Genomic DNA, 15,848 nt, shown 5'->3' on the forward strand with positions numbered 1-15,848 from the left:
TTGAAGTTAGCTTTGATAATAACATCTTAACTTATGTGAAAAAAACAAGTCACTGAAACTGAAAAAAACAAAGGTTAATGTGATGTTAAAGTTGGATTTTCAAATGAGTTAAGAACTTATTTAAAAACAGAAAAATGCACTGAAATTCACCAGTTATAGTTTAGAAAATTCATCATAACGTGTGCCCTGTCATGCACTCCTTATGACTTCACAAATTACATCACCCATTACAAGTTAAAAGACATCATTGGTGTCATCAGTGAATCGGCCGGCAAGGTCCTGCACCCACTCCTCCACACCTGAGAAATCTCTCCATTGTACAAAATGGGGAGTCAGGGAAAGAGCCCCGAGACACTGTGAATTAAATTATGTTGTGGAATTAGACACAAAAGACCTAAGATGCTTAAATATAGATGAGGAGGTCTTTGAACATTTATGAACATAAACACAGCTGTACCGCTAAAGTTGTTGTTTAAAGTAATGAATCTAATTATTTTTTAATGTTTGTTTTGTTTATCATGTTTCTTACAGAATGGACGTAAGAGTAATAGTCACAAAGTTTGCTGCATTTTGGACTGGCAAAATGGGATTTAATTAATTATACTATGAAATCGCTAACATTATAGCTCATTAATTGTTCAATTATTAAAACTGATATACAAATAATTGCTCACTAGTGAGGGAATGAATAGAGATGAAGTATTGATGAATTTATTTCTCATAAGAATATGAACACGCTTTCTAATAATTACTTTTATTGTACTAAATGTGTTATTTCTTTCAAGAATTACACTTGCTCTTTAGTATTTTCTTTAGGTCTATTGAGCATGCACACACAATGCTGTAACTAGTATAAAAATGTGAAACAAAATGGTGATCCATATCCTGATCAAGGCTATACATTAGCCAAAACACAATTTTGGCATGCGTGAATAAAGACACTTGCAATCACTCCACCAGTGCAGGAGCCCTTTGTGAAAAGCAACAAACAATTTAGTGACAATTTGGGGAGGGTGGGCCCTTATGTAAGGCAGCCTCTCTCTAGCTCTCTCTTTTCTAAAAGTTCCCTCCATACCTTGTGCATCTAAAATTCCCTTCACCACACTTGTTTTTTTCTAATATGTAAGAGATAGGGCATTTGTTGTAAAAGGCCAAATTGAAGACTACATAGTCAGTGACTTAATATAGAATGATGGGACCCATGCAAAATGTGATGAATAATTCCTGCACAGCATGGACTAAATAGTCCAACCCATGCAGAAACTTGCTTTGGCGTTCCTATTGCAAAGCCTTTTTTAAAGGCATGCCAGTGGCAATACAAAAGAACTGCCCGCCAGGCCAGGAGAAAAATCCTAATCTGGCGGGCGGGAGGCCAGCAGTCAACTTTGGCCGTGTGGGGCAGTGACGTATTAATCTGCTCCAACACCACCAAAGTCGTAATCTGCTCCTTAGGCTAAAAGGTAGGAGAGCCCTCTACACCACAGGGGTTGCAGGGAGCTGGGTTACTGTTAGACCTGACATCATTGGCTTGAGTCTCTCCTCCATTTTTTCTGTTTGCCTCCACTGTTGTACGATGTTTTGCTGGATAATGCTTTGGGCACTGTGCCACTGCTGATCAGTGCCACAGTGCAAGTGCTCCCTATGTTAAATTGATGTATCGATTGAATTCCATGGTTGGCTTATTTGGATTACTGTCAGTCCCTAGTCTAGTGCACCAGGAGGGCCAGGGCTTGTAAATACAAATGCCGCTCGTGGGCTTGCAGCACGTGTTGTGCCACCCACCAGAGCGGCCTCGTAAAAGAATGTCTACGGGTCGATCATTGCGAGACCTACGTGCAGTCTGGTACTGTCACGCTGACTGCGCAAGTACACCTACTTGCCAGTCCCTAAACCTTCCCTTGACTTCATGTTAGTCACCCCTATGGTAGGCCCACGGGCAGGGTGCATTGTAAGTATAAGGTAGGACACGCCTGACCAAGTTGGCATATCCTAATAGTGAATTACAGCCATCTTCATTTTTCACTATTGCGAGGTAACCTGCTCTCCATTAGTTAGAATGGGCCGCCGGGATTATTAATGCTATAATCCTAGCTGGCTCGGGGAGCATGGTGCAATGTCGAGTTTGGTATCCCTGAACTCGGGGTTTAATTACGTATCCGTTGGTGTGGATGGTTTTTGGACTCTGGGTTTGAAAATAGCACTTTTAGAAAGTGTCTATTTTCTTGTCTAACCCTTTCTGGTTTCTGCTGGTTTTGCGTGTGTGTGACAGGAGCTGGGTGGCTCCAGAGATCTGATGAGTCAGTGTGGGATGAGTGGGACATTTGCGTTGAGAGTAGGGGGAGAGTAGTTGCTGATAGCCTGCCCTGCCTGATACAATGCTGGCTTCACCTCCTGCCAAGCGGCTGATGGCTCTGTGCCTGCCATGGACGATCCTAGCCCCACCTCCTACCAGGAGGCCGATAGCTCTGCTCCTGCCGGTGACAATGCTGGCTCCACCTCCTGCTGGGCGTCTGAGGACCCAGCTCTGCTCAGTGAATAGGCCAGGTGCTTCTGCCTGGCTCCACCCACAACAGACCCAGGATGTTGGGAAATTCCCCTGCATGGACAAAGGGATCAAAGCCAAAAAGGGGTATAAGAGAAGGACCCCTGAACCAAGAATTTAGATCACTTCTGACAAGGAACCCTGAAACCAAGGACAAGAAGCCTGCTGATCCAAGGACTTGCCTACCCCTTCTGCCAGTGTGCTGTTTGCTGGGGGGAATCCTGCATTGCTTCTTTATTTTTGCCAAGGAACCAGGAGAGAGGAACTGTGAGTGTACTCTCACGCTTGCTAAGAAAATCTCCAAGGACTGGAAGAGTGCCAGTCTCCTGTTGAAGTCACAGGGCTAAAGGACTTCATCTGCTTAAAAGTGCTATTTGCTGGAACCTGTGAATCCAGCACCTCTGAAAGAACCAGCATTCTCGCCGCCGACGGACGTCGCCGAATCCAGCTCGACATAGTGAGTAACGGCTCCAGTGTCCCGCTTCCTCGACACCGGCCGCCGGGCCCGATCGACGCCAGCAGCAACGCCAGTGAGTAGTGAGTTCGGCTCCAGCTCCAAGGGACCTCGTGTCTGCACCACTGCTGATCGCATCGCCTTCGTGCCCTCTCGACGCCGTGAGCGCTGCTCACTCTTGCAACATCATCGACATCGACGACTACCGAGGCCTGATCGACACCGAAGATGCGACGCCGGATTGCTCGATGCCGCTGATCATCGTGTGCTTCATTCTCCAAGGTTCTGTGTTGTTGGGGGTCCGTGTGACTCCGGGCTCGACGTAGCGCTCCTCGCGGTCGACGCCGAACCTTTGGATTAAATTTGCCTCGACGTCGTGTAACTCCCGTGTGGGTTACATTGTTGCTAAGAACTGTGTTTCCAAGAAGAAGAGTTGCTTTGATACTAAAGACTTTGTGCTAAGAAGAAACTACACTTGAACTATCATTTTCCCTTCCAAGAGTATTTATTAAGACTGTGGTATATTTTTGTCGTTATTTGGTCTTGTGCTAAGCCTTATATAAAAATCCTTATTTTTATAATACTACTGTGTCGTGTCCATTTGTAGTGTATTCACTTTATTACTGTATGTGGTCATAAATGCTTAACACACAGCCTCTGAGATAAGCCTGTCTGCTCTGCCAAGCTACCAAGGGGGTGAGCAGGGGCTATCAAAGGGTGTGATCCCCTTGCCCTGACTGGAAAAGGTGTGTCCCTATTTGTCAGAAGTGCATACCTCTGCCAACTAGAGACAGCCGGGTTCTAACATTGATGGCAGCGGTGGGATTTGAACCTTGCATTTATGACCCATGTGCAGTGATTAGTGTGCGCTACTTAGTGAAAGCAGACCATAGCGCAGCCACAATCTAATTTGGAAGGATCCCATTTTTGTTCTCCGCTTTTCTGAAACTTGATTTTTCGAACACTGCCAGTTTTGACCATGAGTGACACCGGAGTCACTACCCCTGTTGTTGCTGTGGAGGAATTTGATAGAGCGAAGATAAACGTCTACAAATTGGAGGAGCTGAAATCCTTTTGCAAACAGTTTAAAGTTCCTACCAAAGGCCTCAAGATTAAGGAAAACTATCTCAAAGCATTGGAGGCCTGGTTAGAGTCCAGAGATCCCACTGATCCGGTGGTGGTACCGCCAGTGGAAGTGGATGAGGAGGCGCCAGTGAATGGGCCTGTGTCCTCTCCCGGTAGCAGTGTTTCCTCCAAAGGTCTTTCCCCTGAAGAAAGAGAAGAAAGGGCGAAAGAGCGAGAATACAACATGGAAATGGCAAGGCTAAAGATAAATGGGCAGTTGGAGTTAGAAAATGCAAGAGGTAGGAGAGAAGCTGATTTGGAGACCAAAAGGTTGGATTTTGAACGAGAGAAGTTAGCTTTGGAGCGTGATACCAAGTTGAGGGAATTGGACATCCAAGCTAAGAAGTTAGAATTAAATCCCTCTGGTGGCAGCATCCCATCTGGGCCTCCAGAAAGTAGGTTTATTTTCCCAAAGATGTGATAAAAGATTATCATAGGAACGAAGATATTGGTCAGTGGTTTAAAGCGTATGAGTTAGCATTGTTGGCTCACCGGGTCCCTGAGAAGGATTGGGGAGCGGGGTTGTGGGGTCGCTTTGTGAATGAGGGAAGAGATACCCTGTTAGACATGCCTGTTGAGGATAGGATGTCTTATGCTCATATGAAAGATGCTTTAATGTTGCTGTATGGCCTAACCCCCGAGAAGTACAGACAAGCTTTTAGAGAATGTAAGAAGTTGCCTGGTACGACGTGGGTTGAATATGTATCTTATTTTTGCAGAGCCATGGATGGTTGGGTAAAGGGCAGCAAAGTGGAAAGTTATGAAGCTCTTTATGATTTGTTTGCTTGGGAGCATTTGTCTAATAACTGTTTTCCAGAGCTGCGCCAGCACCTTATTGATAGCAAGATATCTAACCCTAGAAAACTTGCTGAGGAGGCGGACCGCTGGGTCAGTACCAGGGTCCACAAGGGTCCAGTGGGAGACTCAGCCAAGGGTGGGCAGGGTCCCCAGCAGAAGAGTGGGGGGGACAAGGGCAAACAGAAGGAGTCACAGAAAGGGCCCCAAAGGTATCCCCAAGGGAACCAAGGGAAAGGTTCCCAGCCTCCCCCTGAGAAGAAGCCAGGGGCCCCGACGGGTAAACCCGTTCATAGGGGCCCCCTAACCTGCTACGTTTGTGGGCAGGTGGGACACCGGTATTATGACCCCCAGTGTCCCATGAAGAATTCGAATGCACCGCCGCGTGCACCCCCCGTCAGTTGGCGAGTGTAGCCCTGGGAGGGGAGGAGATGGTTGTCCCTGGTGGGAGGGGTCCCGCAGAAATGTCCCTGGTCTCGCTAGGAGACATGCAAATGGTCCCTCCACCCCCTCTGCCTAGTAACATTAGTAAATATAGGCAGTGGGTGACCATTAATGGCCATAGAGTGGAAGCTCTCAGAGACACCGGAGCGAGTGTGACAGCTGTCAAGTGTCACTTGGTGTCCAGAGAGCAGGTGGTTCCCCACGCATTCTACCCTGTGATAGCTGCTGACAACTCCCAGAAAGAGTGTGAGGTAGCTCAGGTTTCCTTTGAATGGGGGGGAGCTTCAGGTACTCTTCAAGTTGCTGTGAGGCCCGCCATGCCTGTTGATTGTCTCCTGGGCAATGATTTAGAAGACTCCCCTTGGGCTAAGGTGGAGAGGGAGATGCATTTGAGAATGTTGGGTGTGCCAGAATGGGTGTATGCAACCACTCGATCGATGACAGCGAGTAAGGGTGTTGATGGGGTCCCGGAGCCTGAAAGTACGGCCCAGGACCCAGCTGTGAAGAGAAGAGGCAGGAGGCGCGGGAAACCGGCCCCCGTAGTTCCCGTGGTCCTGGAGGAGGTAGGCCCTGAGGGGGATGCCCTGGAGCCCACAGGGGAACAAATTGCTGAACTGGGAGACCTGCCCGAGCTGACCCATTGGCAGCAGGATGGTGGTCCCTCCAGGGAAGAATTCTGTGCCGAACAGAAAGTGTGCCCTTCTCTTGTGGGTATGAGGCAGCAGGCCTCAGCCCAATCCTCAGGTGATCAGTCAGGGTCACATTTTGTGTACTGGGAGAACGACCTCCTGTATAGCGAGCCTAAGGCTGCTGAGCCTGGGTCAGCCCGTGTGCTGGTGGTACCCCAGCGCTTCAGAGCCTTCCTACTGGGTTTGGCTCATGACGTTCCGTTAGCTGGACATCTGGGGCAGGACAAGACTTATGACAGGCTTTTCACCCATTTTTATTGGCCTCAGATGCGAAGGGATGTAGACATCCATTGTAAGACTTGTCACACTTGCCAGGCAAGTGGGAAAAGCGGAAGGAAGCAGAAGGCTCCCCTCCAACCTTTTCCAGTGGTCAGTACCCCCTTTGACCGGGTGGGGATTGACATTGTTGGGCCCCTGGACCCCAAGACAGCCCTGGGCAACAGGTTCATCCTGGTCTTGGTGGACCATGCCACACGGTACCCGGAAGCCATCCCTCTCCGAACAGTGACGGCCCCCGTGGTGGGACGGGCACTGATGGGTGTTTTCTCTCGAATGGGGTTTCCCAGAGAGGTGGTGTCAGACTGGGGCACCAACTTCATATCCAATTACATGAAGTCTCTGTGGAAGGAGTGTGGGGTAACCTACAAGTTCCCCACTCCTTACCACCCTCAAGGTAACGGGCTGGTTGAGAGATTCAACCGGACCCTTAAAGGCATGATCATGGGTCTTGAAGAACCAATGAGGCGGAAATGGGATGTCCTCTTGCCATGCCTGTTGTTTGCTTACCGTGAGGTGCCGCAGAAGTCTCTAGGGTTCAGCCCCTTTGAGCTTTTGTATGGTCGCCCGGTAAGAGGGCCTTTGAGTCTGGTCAAAGAAGGCTGGGAGCAATCTCCCAGGAAACCTCCCCAGGATGTATACAGTTACATGCTGGCCTTTAGGAACCAGACTCGGCGCTTCAGAGATCTTGCTCAGGCAAATCTGGAGGCCAGCCAGGAGGATACGAAGCGTTGGTGCGACCGGAATGCCACTCTGGTAGAGCTTCAGCCTGGTCAAGAAGTTTGGGTCATTTCCCCTGTGGAACCTTGTGCGCTCAAGGACACGTGGACTGGACCGTTTAAGGTTGTGGAGAAGAAGAGCGATGTCACCTACTTGGTGGACTTGAAATCTCCCAGGAACCCCTTGCGGGTCCTGCATGTCAACCGTTTGAAGCCCCACTTAGAAAGGTCCGAAGTGGGCCTGCTCCTAGCTACAGATGCTGGAATGGAGGAGGAGAGTGAGCCTCTTCCTGACCTCCTGTGTGCTAAAGAGCAAGATGGGTCAGTGGATGGTGTTGTCCTCTCTGACACACTGACCCTTGAGCAGAAGCAGGATTGTCGCCAACTGTTGGGACAATTCCCTGATCTGTTTTCCTTGGTTCCGGGTGTCACTCATTGGTTTGTCCATGATGTTGACACCGGAGACAGCCCTCCTGTGAAGCACAAGGCTTACAGGGTGACTGACAAGGTCTGAGCATACATTAAGGAGGAGGTCTCCAAAATGTTTGCGTTAGGGGTGGTTGAGTCCTCTAGCAGTCCTTGGGCCAGCCCAGTGGTCTTGGTCACGAAGGCTGCAGCGCCTGGTGCTTCACCGGAACTTCGGTTCTGTGTGGATTACCGAGGACTCAATTCAGTCACGAAGACTGATGCGCACCCCATCCCCAGAGCTGATGAGCTCATCGATCAGTTGGGGGCTGCCCGGTACCTTAGTACGTTTGATCTAACGTCTGGATACTGGCAGATCGCCTTGACTGATGGGGCAAAGGAGAGGTCCGCATTCTCCACACCAGATGGGCTATACCAGTTCCGGGTGATGCCCTTTGGGATGAAGAATGGCCCTGCAACCTTCCATAGGTTGGTCAACCAGGTCTTGGCTGGACTGGAGGATTTCAGTGCCGCCTACCTGGACGACATCGCAGTGTTCAGCGCCAGCTGGGAGGAACACTTGCGCCACCTCCAGGAAGTGTTGTTGGCCCTGCGCAGAGCAGGCCTCACAATCAAAGCCAGTAAGTGCCAGATTGGGCAGGGTTCTGTGGTGTACTTGGGGCACCAAGTAGGGAGCGGCAAGTTTGCCCCCCTGCAACCCAAGATTGATACCATCCTGGCTTGGGCGCCGCCCAAAACCCAAACTCAGGTGAGAGCCTTCTTAGGTCTCACGGGTTACTACAGGAGGTTTGTCAAGGACTACGGTAACATTGTGCACCCCTTGACTTCGCTGACTTCCAGGAAGCAGCCACGAAATGTGATCTGGACTGATGCCTGTCAAACGGCCTTCGATACCCTGAAAACTGCAATGTGCATAGCACCTATACTCCAGGCACCCGACTTTTCGAAAGAGTTTATTGTCCAGACGGACGCTTCAGAGCATGGCGTGGGGGCTGTTCTAGCTCAGGTGAATGAAGAGGGCCGAGACTTGCCTGTAGCCTTCATCAGTCAGAGGTTACTTCCCAGGGAAACGAGGTGGAGTGCGATAGAGCGAGAAGCATTTGCTGTGGTCTGGGCGCTGAAGAAGCTAAGACCCTACCTGTTTGGGACTCACTTCCGGGTTCAGACAGACCACAGGCCCCTCAGATGGTTGATGGAAATGAGGGGTGAGAATCCAAAACTGTTGAGGTGGTCCATTTCCCTACAGGGGATGGACTTTACGGTGGAACACCGCCCTGGTAAAGATCACGCCAATGCTGATGGTCTGTCCAGATTTTTCCGCCTTAGTGATGAGGACTCCCTAGGTCAAGGGTAGTTCTCCCCACATTTCAGCTGGAGGGGACACGTGTTAGACCTGACATCATTGGCTTGAGTCTCTCCTCCATTTTTTCTGTTTGCCTCCACTGTTTTACGATGTTTTGCTGGATAATGCTTTGGGCACTGTGCCACTGCTGATCAGTGCCACAGTGCAAGTGCTCCCTGTGTTAAATTGATGTATCGATTGAATTCCATGGTTGGCTTATTTGGATTACTGTCAGTCCCTAGTCTAGTGCACCAGGAGTGCCAGGGCTTGTAAATACAAATGCCGCTCGTGGGCTTGCAGCACGTGTTGTGCCACCCACAAGAGCGGCCTCGTTAAAGAATGTCTACGGGTCGGTCATTGCGAGACCTACGTGCAGTCTGGTACTGTCACGCTGACTGCGCAAGTACACCTACTTGCCAGTCCCTAAACCTTCCCTTGACTTCATGTTAGTCACCCCTATGGTAGGCCCACGGGCAGGGTGCATTGTAAATATAAGGTAGGACACGCCTGACCAAGTTGGCATGTCCTAATAGTGAATTACAGCCATCTTCGTTTTTCACTATTGCGAGGTAACCTGCTCTCCATTAGTTAGAATGGGCCGCCCGGATTATTAATGCTATAATCCTAGCTGGCTCGGGGAGCATGGTGCAATGTCGAGTTTGGTATCCCTGAACTCGGGGTTTAATTACGTATCCGTTGGTGTGGATGGTTTTTGGACTCTGGGTTTGAAAATAGCACTTTTAGAAAGTGTCTATTTTCTTGTCTAACCCTTTCTGGTTTCTGCTGGTTTTGCGTGTGTGTGACAGGAGCTGGGTGGCTCCAGAGATCTGATGAGTCAGTATGGGATGAGTGGGACATTTGCGTTGAGAGTAGGGGGAGAGTAGTAGCTGATAGCCTGCCCTGCCTGATACAATGCTGGCTCCACCTCCTGCCAAGCGGCTGATGGCTCTGTGCCTGCCATGGACGATCCTAGCCCCACCTCCTACCAGGAGGCCGATAGCTCTGCTCCTGCCGGTGACAATGCTGGCTCCACCTCCTGCTGGGCGTCTGAGGACCCAGCTCTGCTCAGTGAATAGGCCAGGTGCTTCTGCCTGGCTCCACCCACAACAGACCCAGGATGTTGGGAAATTCCACTGCATGGACAAAGGGATCAAAGCCAAAAAGGGGTATAAGAGAAGGACCCCTGAACCAAGAATTTAGATCACTTCTGACAAGGAACCCTGAAACCAAGGACAAGAAGCCTGCTGATCCAAGGACTTACCTACCCCTTCTGCCAGTGTGCTGTTTGCTGGGGGGAATCCTGCATTGCTTCTTTATTTTTGCCAAGGAACCAGGAGAGAGGAACTGTGTGTGTACTCTCACGCTTGCTAAGAAAATCTCCAAGGACTGGAAGAGTGCCAGTCTCCTGTTGAAGTCACAGGGCTAAAGGACTTCATCTGCTTAAAAGTGCTATTTGCTGGAACCTGTGAATCAAGCACCTCTGAAAGAACCAGCAATCTCGCCGCCGACGGACGTCGCCGAATCCAGCTCGACATAGTGAGTAACGGCTCCAGTGTCCCGCTTCCTCGACGCCGGCCGCCGGGCCCGATCGACGCCAGCAGCAACGCCAGTGAGTAGTGAGTTCGGCTCCAGCTCCAAGGGGCCTCGTGTCTGCACCGCTGCTGATCGCATCGCCTTCGTGCCCTCTCGACGCCGTGAGCGCTGCTCATTCTTGCAACATCATCGACATCGACGACTACCGAGGCCTGATTGACACCGAAGATGCGACGCCGGATTGCTCGACGCCGCTGATCATCGTGTGCTTCATTCTCCAAGGTACTGTGTTGTTGGGGGTCCGTGTGACTCCGGGCTCGACGTAGCACTCCTCGCGGTCGACGCCGAACCTTTGGATTAAATTTGCCTCGACGTCGTGTAACTCCCGTGTGGGTTACATTGTTGCTAAGAACTGTGTTTCCAAGAAGAGTTGCTTTGATACTAAAGACTTTGTGCTAAGAAGAAACTACGCTTGAACTATTATTTTCCCTTCCAAGAGTATTTATTAAGACTGTGGTATATTTTTGTCGTTATTTGGTCTTGTGCTAAGCCTTATATAAAAATCCTTATTTTTATAATACTACTGTGTCGTGTCCATTTGTAGTGTATTCACTTTATTACTGTATATGGTCATAAATGCTTAACACACAGCCTTTGAGATAAGCTTGTCTGCTCTGCCAAGCTACCAAGGGGGTGAGCAGGGGTTATCAAAGGGTGTGATCCCCTTGCCCTGACTGGAAAAGGTGTGTCCCTATTTGTCAGAAGTGCATACCTCTGCCAACTAGAGACAGCCGGTTCTAACAGTTACAACCCTGCACATTGTAAACATTGCTAAAACTTGACTATCTCCTAAACTATTGCAACCCTTCAAATTCACAATTTACATCATGGAGGGGTTTGGCGCTAGAAATTGTCTATATTGAATTAAGAAATACACAAATGAAATATAGGAATTATTCAATTATTAAAATGTAAGCAATTAAAGTGAGGGAAAATGATTTTCTTTTTTCCACGGGTGTAACATGAAATGGAAGTTTACCTGTAAGAATAGGTAACTGACGATAAGTTGCAAGTTTGGACTGAAAATTATTCTCCATTAAAATTCTTTCCATGAAAAATAAATCAGTCTGAAATTTTGCTGAATGCAATATTTCATCTGCAGCATTTGGCGTTTCTTCAGGAATTCGAGCTAGAATAATATTTTCGACATCCATTATAGAACTACTGGTACTGCTGCTATCTGAAAAATAAAAATTGTATTTTTAGACATTATGATGTTAAAATGCCTAATAATGTTTATCAAAGCATGCATAGTATCCAGAAACTATTATTTCTAGCATGGTATCTTGAGTACCTGTCCCTAATACAAATGTAAAAATACTTATGTTGGAATCAGGGATATAGGGCCTTAACAACACACAGGAAACTTACTTGCATGCTAGCTTAGGTCACACCCATGGTGTATCGTTTCTTGAAGGCGAGCCGGTTAAACATCTCATTAACAAGTGGTTGTAGACACTAGAAGTGCAAAGTTTTATGATGGCTCCACATATTTTTAATATTTAAGATTTGTATATTTCTCAAAAGGTTTTTGCTTTATCTGGGGCATTTGATTAATTCGTTTGTGTTTGCATATTCTCGAGGATAAGTTTTACTTGCCCATCAGCCTACAAACTGAGCCCGTCAAGAACTATTATTTGGAATTTTTTTGAAGTGGACACAAATTATATGGTGGTGTTCATTTTTTAATCATGTAATTGAACATCTTGAAGCTCAGCATCCCACAGACAAGATCGCTCCTCAACCCTTCGAAAGATCTGGGATTCAATCAAACCAGAACTCATATGGCTACAAGAGAGCAGACCATGTAGTTCAAAAAGGCACAAAGTCCTCAACAAGAGTTGGCTTGGTGTCAATTACATGTTTCCTGTTTGTGGAAACGCTCGTAACAGCGCAACACAGTTGTATTTTAAACTCTGTCACTGTTGTTTTCACTTACTGTTGAATTTAAAAACTGTAATTGACCACGAAGCTCACCTGAGCAAAAGCGCCGTACTCACGCGCTCAGCCTGCCCTCCCAGACCCTCCAAACACAGCGAGTCCCCGCTGTCAGAGGGGGAAAACGCCCACACCGCCAGCGCGGTCAAAGGCGAAGCCACGCCCACTGCGAGGCCACGCCCACCGGACTACTTAAACGCTCGTAACAGCGCAACACTCATTCCTGATTAATTTCCCTCTGAGGCGGAAAGCCGGAGGTTAGCACGCTGCACCTGAATTGTATTTTAAACTCTGTCACTGTTGTTTTCACTTACTGTTGATTTTAAAAACTGTAATTGACCACGAAGCTCACCTGAGCAAAAGCGCCGTACTCACGCGCTCAGCCTGCCCTCCTTGACCCTCCAAACACAGCGAGTCCCCGCTGTCAGAGGGGGAAAACGCCCACACCGCCAGCGCGGTCAAAGGCGAAGCCACGCCCACTGCGAGGCCACGCCCACCGGACTACTTAAACGCTCGTAACAGCGCAACACTCATTCCTGATTAATTTCCCTCTGAGGCGGAAAGCCGGAGGTTAGCACGCTGCACCTGAATTGTATTTTAAACTCTGTCACTGTTGTTTTCACTTACTGTTGATTTTAAAAACTGTAATTGACCACGAAGCTCACCTGAGCAAAAGCGCCGTACTCACGCGCTCAGCCTGCCCTCCCAGACCCTCCAAACACAGCGAGTCCCCGCTGTCAGAGGGGGAAAACGCCCACACCGCCAGCGCGGTCAAAGGCGAAGCCACGCCCACTGCGAGGCCACGCCCACCGGACTACTTAAACGCTCGTAACAGCGCAACACTCATTCCTGATTAATTTCCCTCTGAGGCGGAAAGCCGGAGGTTAGCACGCTGCACCTGAATTGTATTTTAAACTCTGTCACTGTTGTTTTCACTTACTGTTGATTTTAAAAACTGTAATTGACCACGAAGCTCACCTGAGCAAAAGCGCCGTACTCACGCGCTCAGCCTGCCCTCCCAGACCCTCCAAACACAGCGAGTCCCCGCTGTCAGAGGGGGAAAACGCCCACACCGCCAGCGCGGTCAAAGGCGAAGCCACGCCCACTGCGAGGCCACGCCCACCGGACTACTTAAACGCTCGTAACAGCGCAACACTCATTCCTGATTAATTTCCCTCTGAGGCGGAAAGCCGGAGGTTAGCACGCTGCACCTGAATTGTATTTTAAACTCTGTCACTGTTGTTTTCACTTACTGTTGATTTTAAAAACTGTAATTGACCACGAAGCTCACCTGAGCAAAAGCGCCGTACTCACGCGCTCAGCCTGCCCTCCCAGACCCTCCAAACACAGCGAGTCCCCGCTGTCAGAGGGGGAAAACGCCCACACCGCCAGCGCGGTCAAAGGCGAAGCCACGCCCACTGTGAGGCCACGCCCACCGGACTACTTAAACGCTCGTAACAGCGCAACACTCATTCCTGATTAATTTCCCTCTGAGGCGGAAAGCCGGAGGTTAGCACGCTGCACCTGAATTGTATTTTAAACTCTGTCACTGTTGTTTTCACTTACTGTTGATTTTAAAAACTGTAATTGACCACGAAGCTCACCTGAGCAAAAGCGCCGTACTCACGCGCTCAGCCTGCCCTCCCAGACCCTCCAAACACAGCGAGTCCCCGCTGTCAGAGGGGGAAAACGCCCACACCGCCAGCGCGGTCAAAGGCGAAGCCACGCCCACTGCGAGGCCACGCCCATAATACCTACCACAAATGTGTCGGCCATTCCAGCGCAGCGGGAGCGCCGTTTGCGCGCCGAAGGCGCACCTAAGGCAAGCCCGTCTGCGCCCGTCCGCGCACGACCGGGCCTAGGGCTAGACCCCCTGGCACCCAGAGCCTCCACCAAAACCACCTATTCCCGTCGGGACCTTTTAAGCCTCAGACCTTCCATCGCCCCCTCATGCAGATATATCCACGATATGAATGGACCCTTTGTCAGCTGCACGAACTGCCAGCCAGCCCAGCTTAAACTCCCCACACGAGTGCTGAAGCCCGCAACCCTCAAACTTGCCTCGCTGAACTGTCGCTCCCTCCCTAAACATGCGACACCAATCCACCACTTAATAGAAGACTACGAGATTGACATTCTCTTCCTAACGGAAACGTGGCTCACCCCACACTCTGACTCGGACATAGTGTTAGCCACACCATCGGGATTTCTCATCCAGTCACTCCCTCGACCTCTAGGCAGAGGTGGAGGCATTGCCATCATCTACCGAGACTCTTTCATCTGTAATTCCAGCGACGCACAAATTCCAGACTCTGAAAGCCTTCAATTCTCAATCAAACTAGACCCTACGAATTCCCTCTCAGGGATTCTAGTCTACCGTCCCCCCGGCCACCCTGGTTCCTTTCCCAATGCTCTCTTAGACACTGTAGCAACACAGGTTCACTCCGTCACGAATTTTATTTTAGTGGGAGACTTGAACATCCACTTCGAAGACACTTCAGATTCTGGAGCAGTCGACTTGATCACTGAACTAGCGGCCTCGGACCTCCGTCTCCTTAACTCAGGAGCCACTCACATCAAAGGCCACCTGCTGGACCCAGTGTTCACCAGCACCCCCGCGATGCAAGCAATAGACTCCATCCCCCTTCCTTGGACGGACCACTTCTTGGTCCTATTCCAACTTCCAGGATCCCTTAGGAAACCTCAGAAATTGCCCACCTTCACCAGAGGCAGGACTTGGTCCAAACTTCCCATTGAAGAATGGGCCAATACCCTGATATCTACTACCCCGATTCATGAAGATATCCCGGACAACGCCGATAGTAACTTCAGAAATTGGATCACGACCTCCCTTGACTCCGTGCTCCCACTCAGAATGCGCGAAGACAAAACCAACAACACGGGCTCTGCACCGTGGTACACCCCAGAACTTCGTCAGCTCCGCAAAAACTGTAAAAGAGCCGAACGGCTTTGGAGAAAAGACTGGCATAATGCCAGCAAAGAGGCCTACCACTCCTCAGTCAAAATCTATAAAACTGCAATTAAGCTCTCCAAAGCCTCCCACTATGACACCCGGATAAAGGAAGCCTCAAATTCCTCTAGGGAATCCTACCTCATCGTGAAGGAGCTATTGAAAGTTCCCATCTCTCCCTCGTCCACCACCCCCCAGGTAGACAGAAGCAATGACCTAGCCACATATTTTAACAATAAAATCGCCCGTATCCTCACATCCCTCCCCCTTCCTAGCTCCCCCACCCGCAGGAACATTACTCAGCCCCCCGGTCAGACGGGAATACGTCCCCAACTTGAGACATTCAGGCCAGTAACGCCTAACGAGGTGGAAGCAACCCTGAATAAAATAAAAAGCGGATCTCCTTTAGACCCTGCACCCTTGAGATTTCTCAAAAACGTGGCCCCCGCTATCACCCCTACACTCACGGAGCTTATCAACTGCTCACTTGCACAAGGATCAGTCCCCGACAGCTGGAAAAGTGCAGTGGTGAAG

At 49.6% G+C, this 15,848-nt stretch overlaps 1 protein-coding gene across 1 annotated transcript in view; it reads right to left on the reverse strand.

Moving 5' to 3' along the window:
• DNAI4 (dynein axonemal intermediate chain 4) overlaps positions 1-15,848 on the reverse strand; it is a 641,148-nt gene that overhangs the window by 348,465 nt on the left and 276,835 nt on the right. Inside the window, exon 8 of the mRNA XM_086953805.1 lies at positions 11,385-11,585. Coding sequence (XP_086809931.1) covers positions 11,385-11,585 — 201 coding nt within the window. The remainder of the gene's footprint in view (positions 1-11,384; positions 11,586-15,848) is intronic.

This window comes from Lissotriton vulgaris, chromosome 1_1, assembly GCF_964263255.1.
Source record: "Lissotriton vulgaris chromosome 1_1, aLisVul1.2, whole genome shotgun sequence".
NCBI lineage: Eukaryota > Metazoa > Chordata > Amphibia > Caudata > Salamandridae > Lissotriton > Lissotriton vulgaris.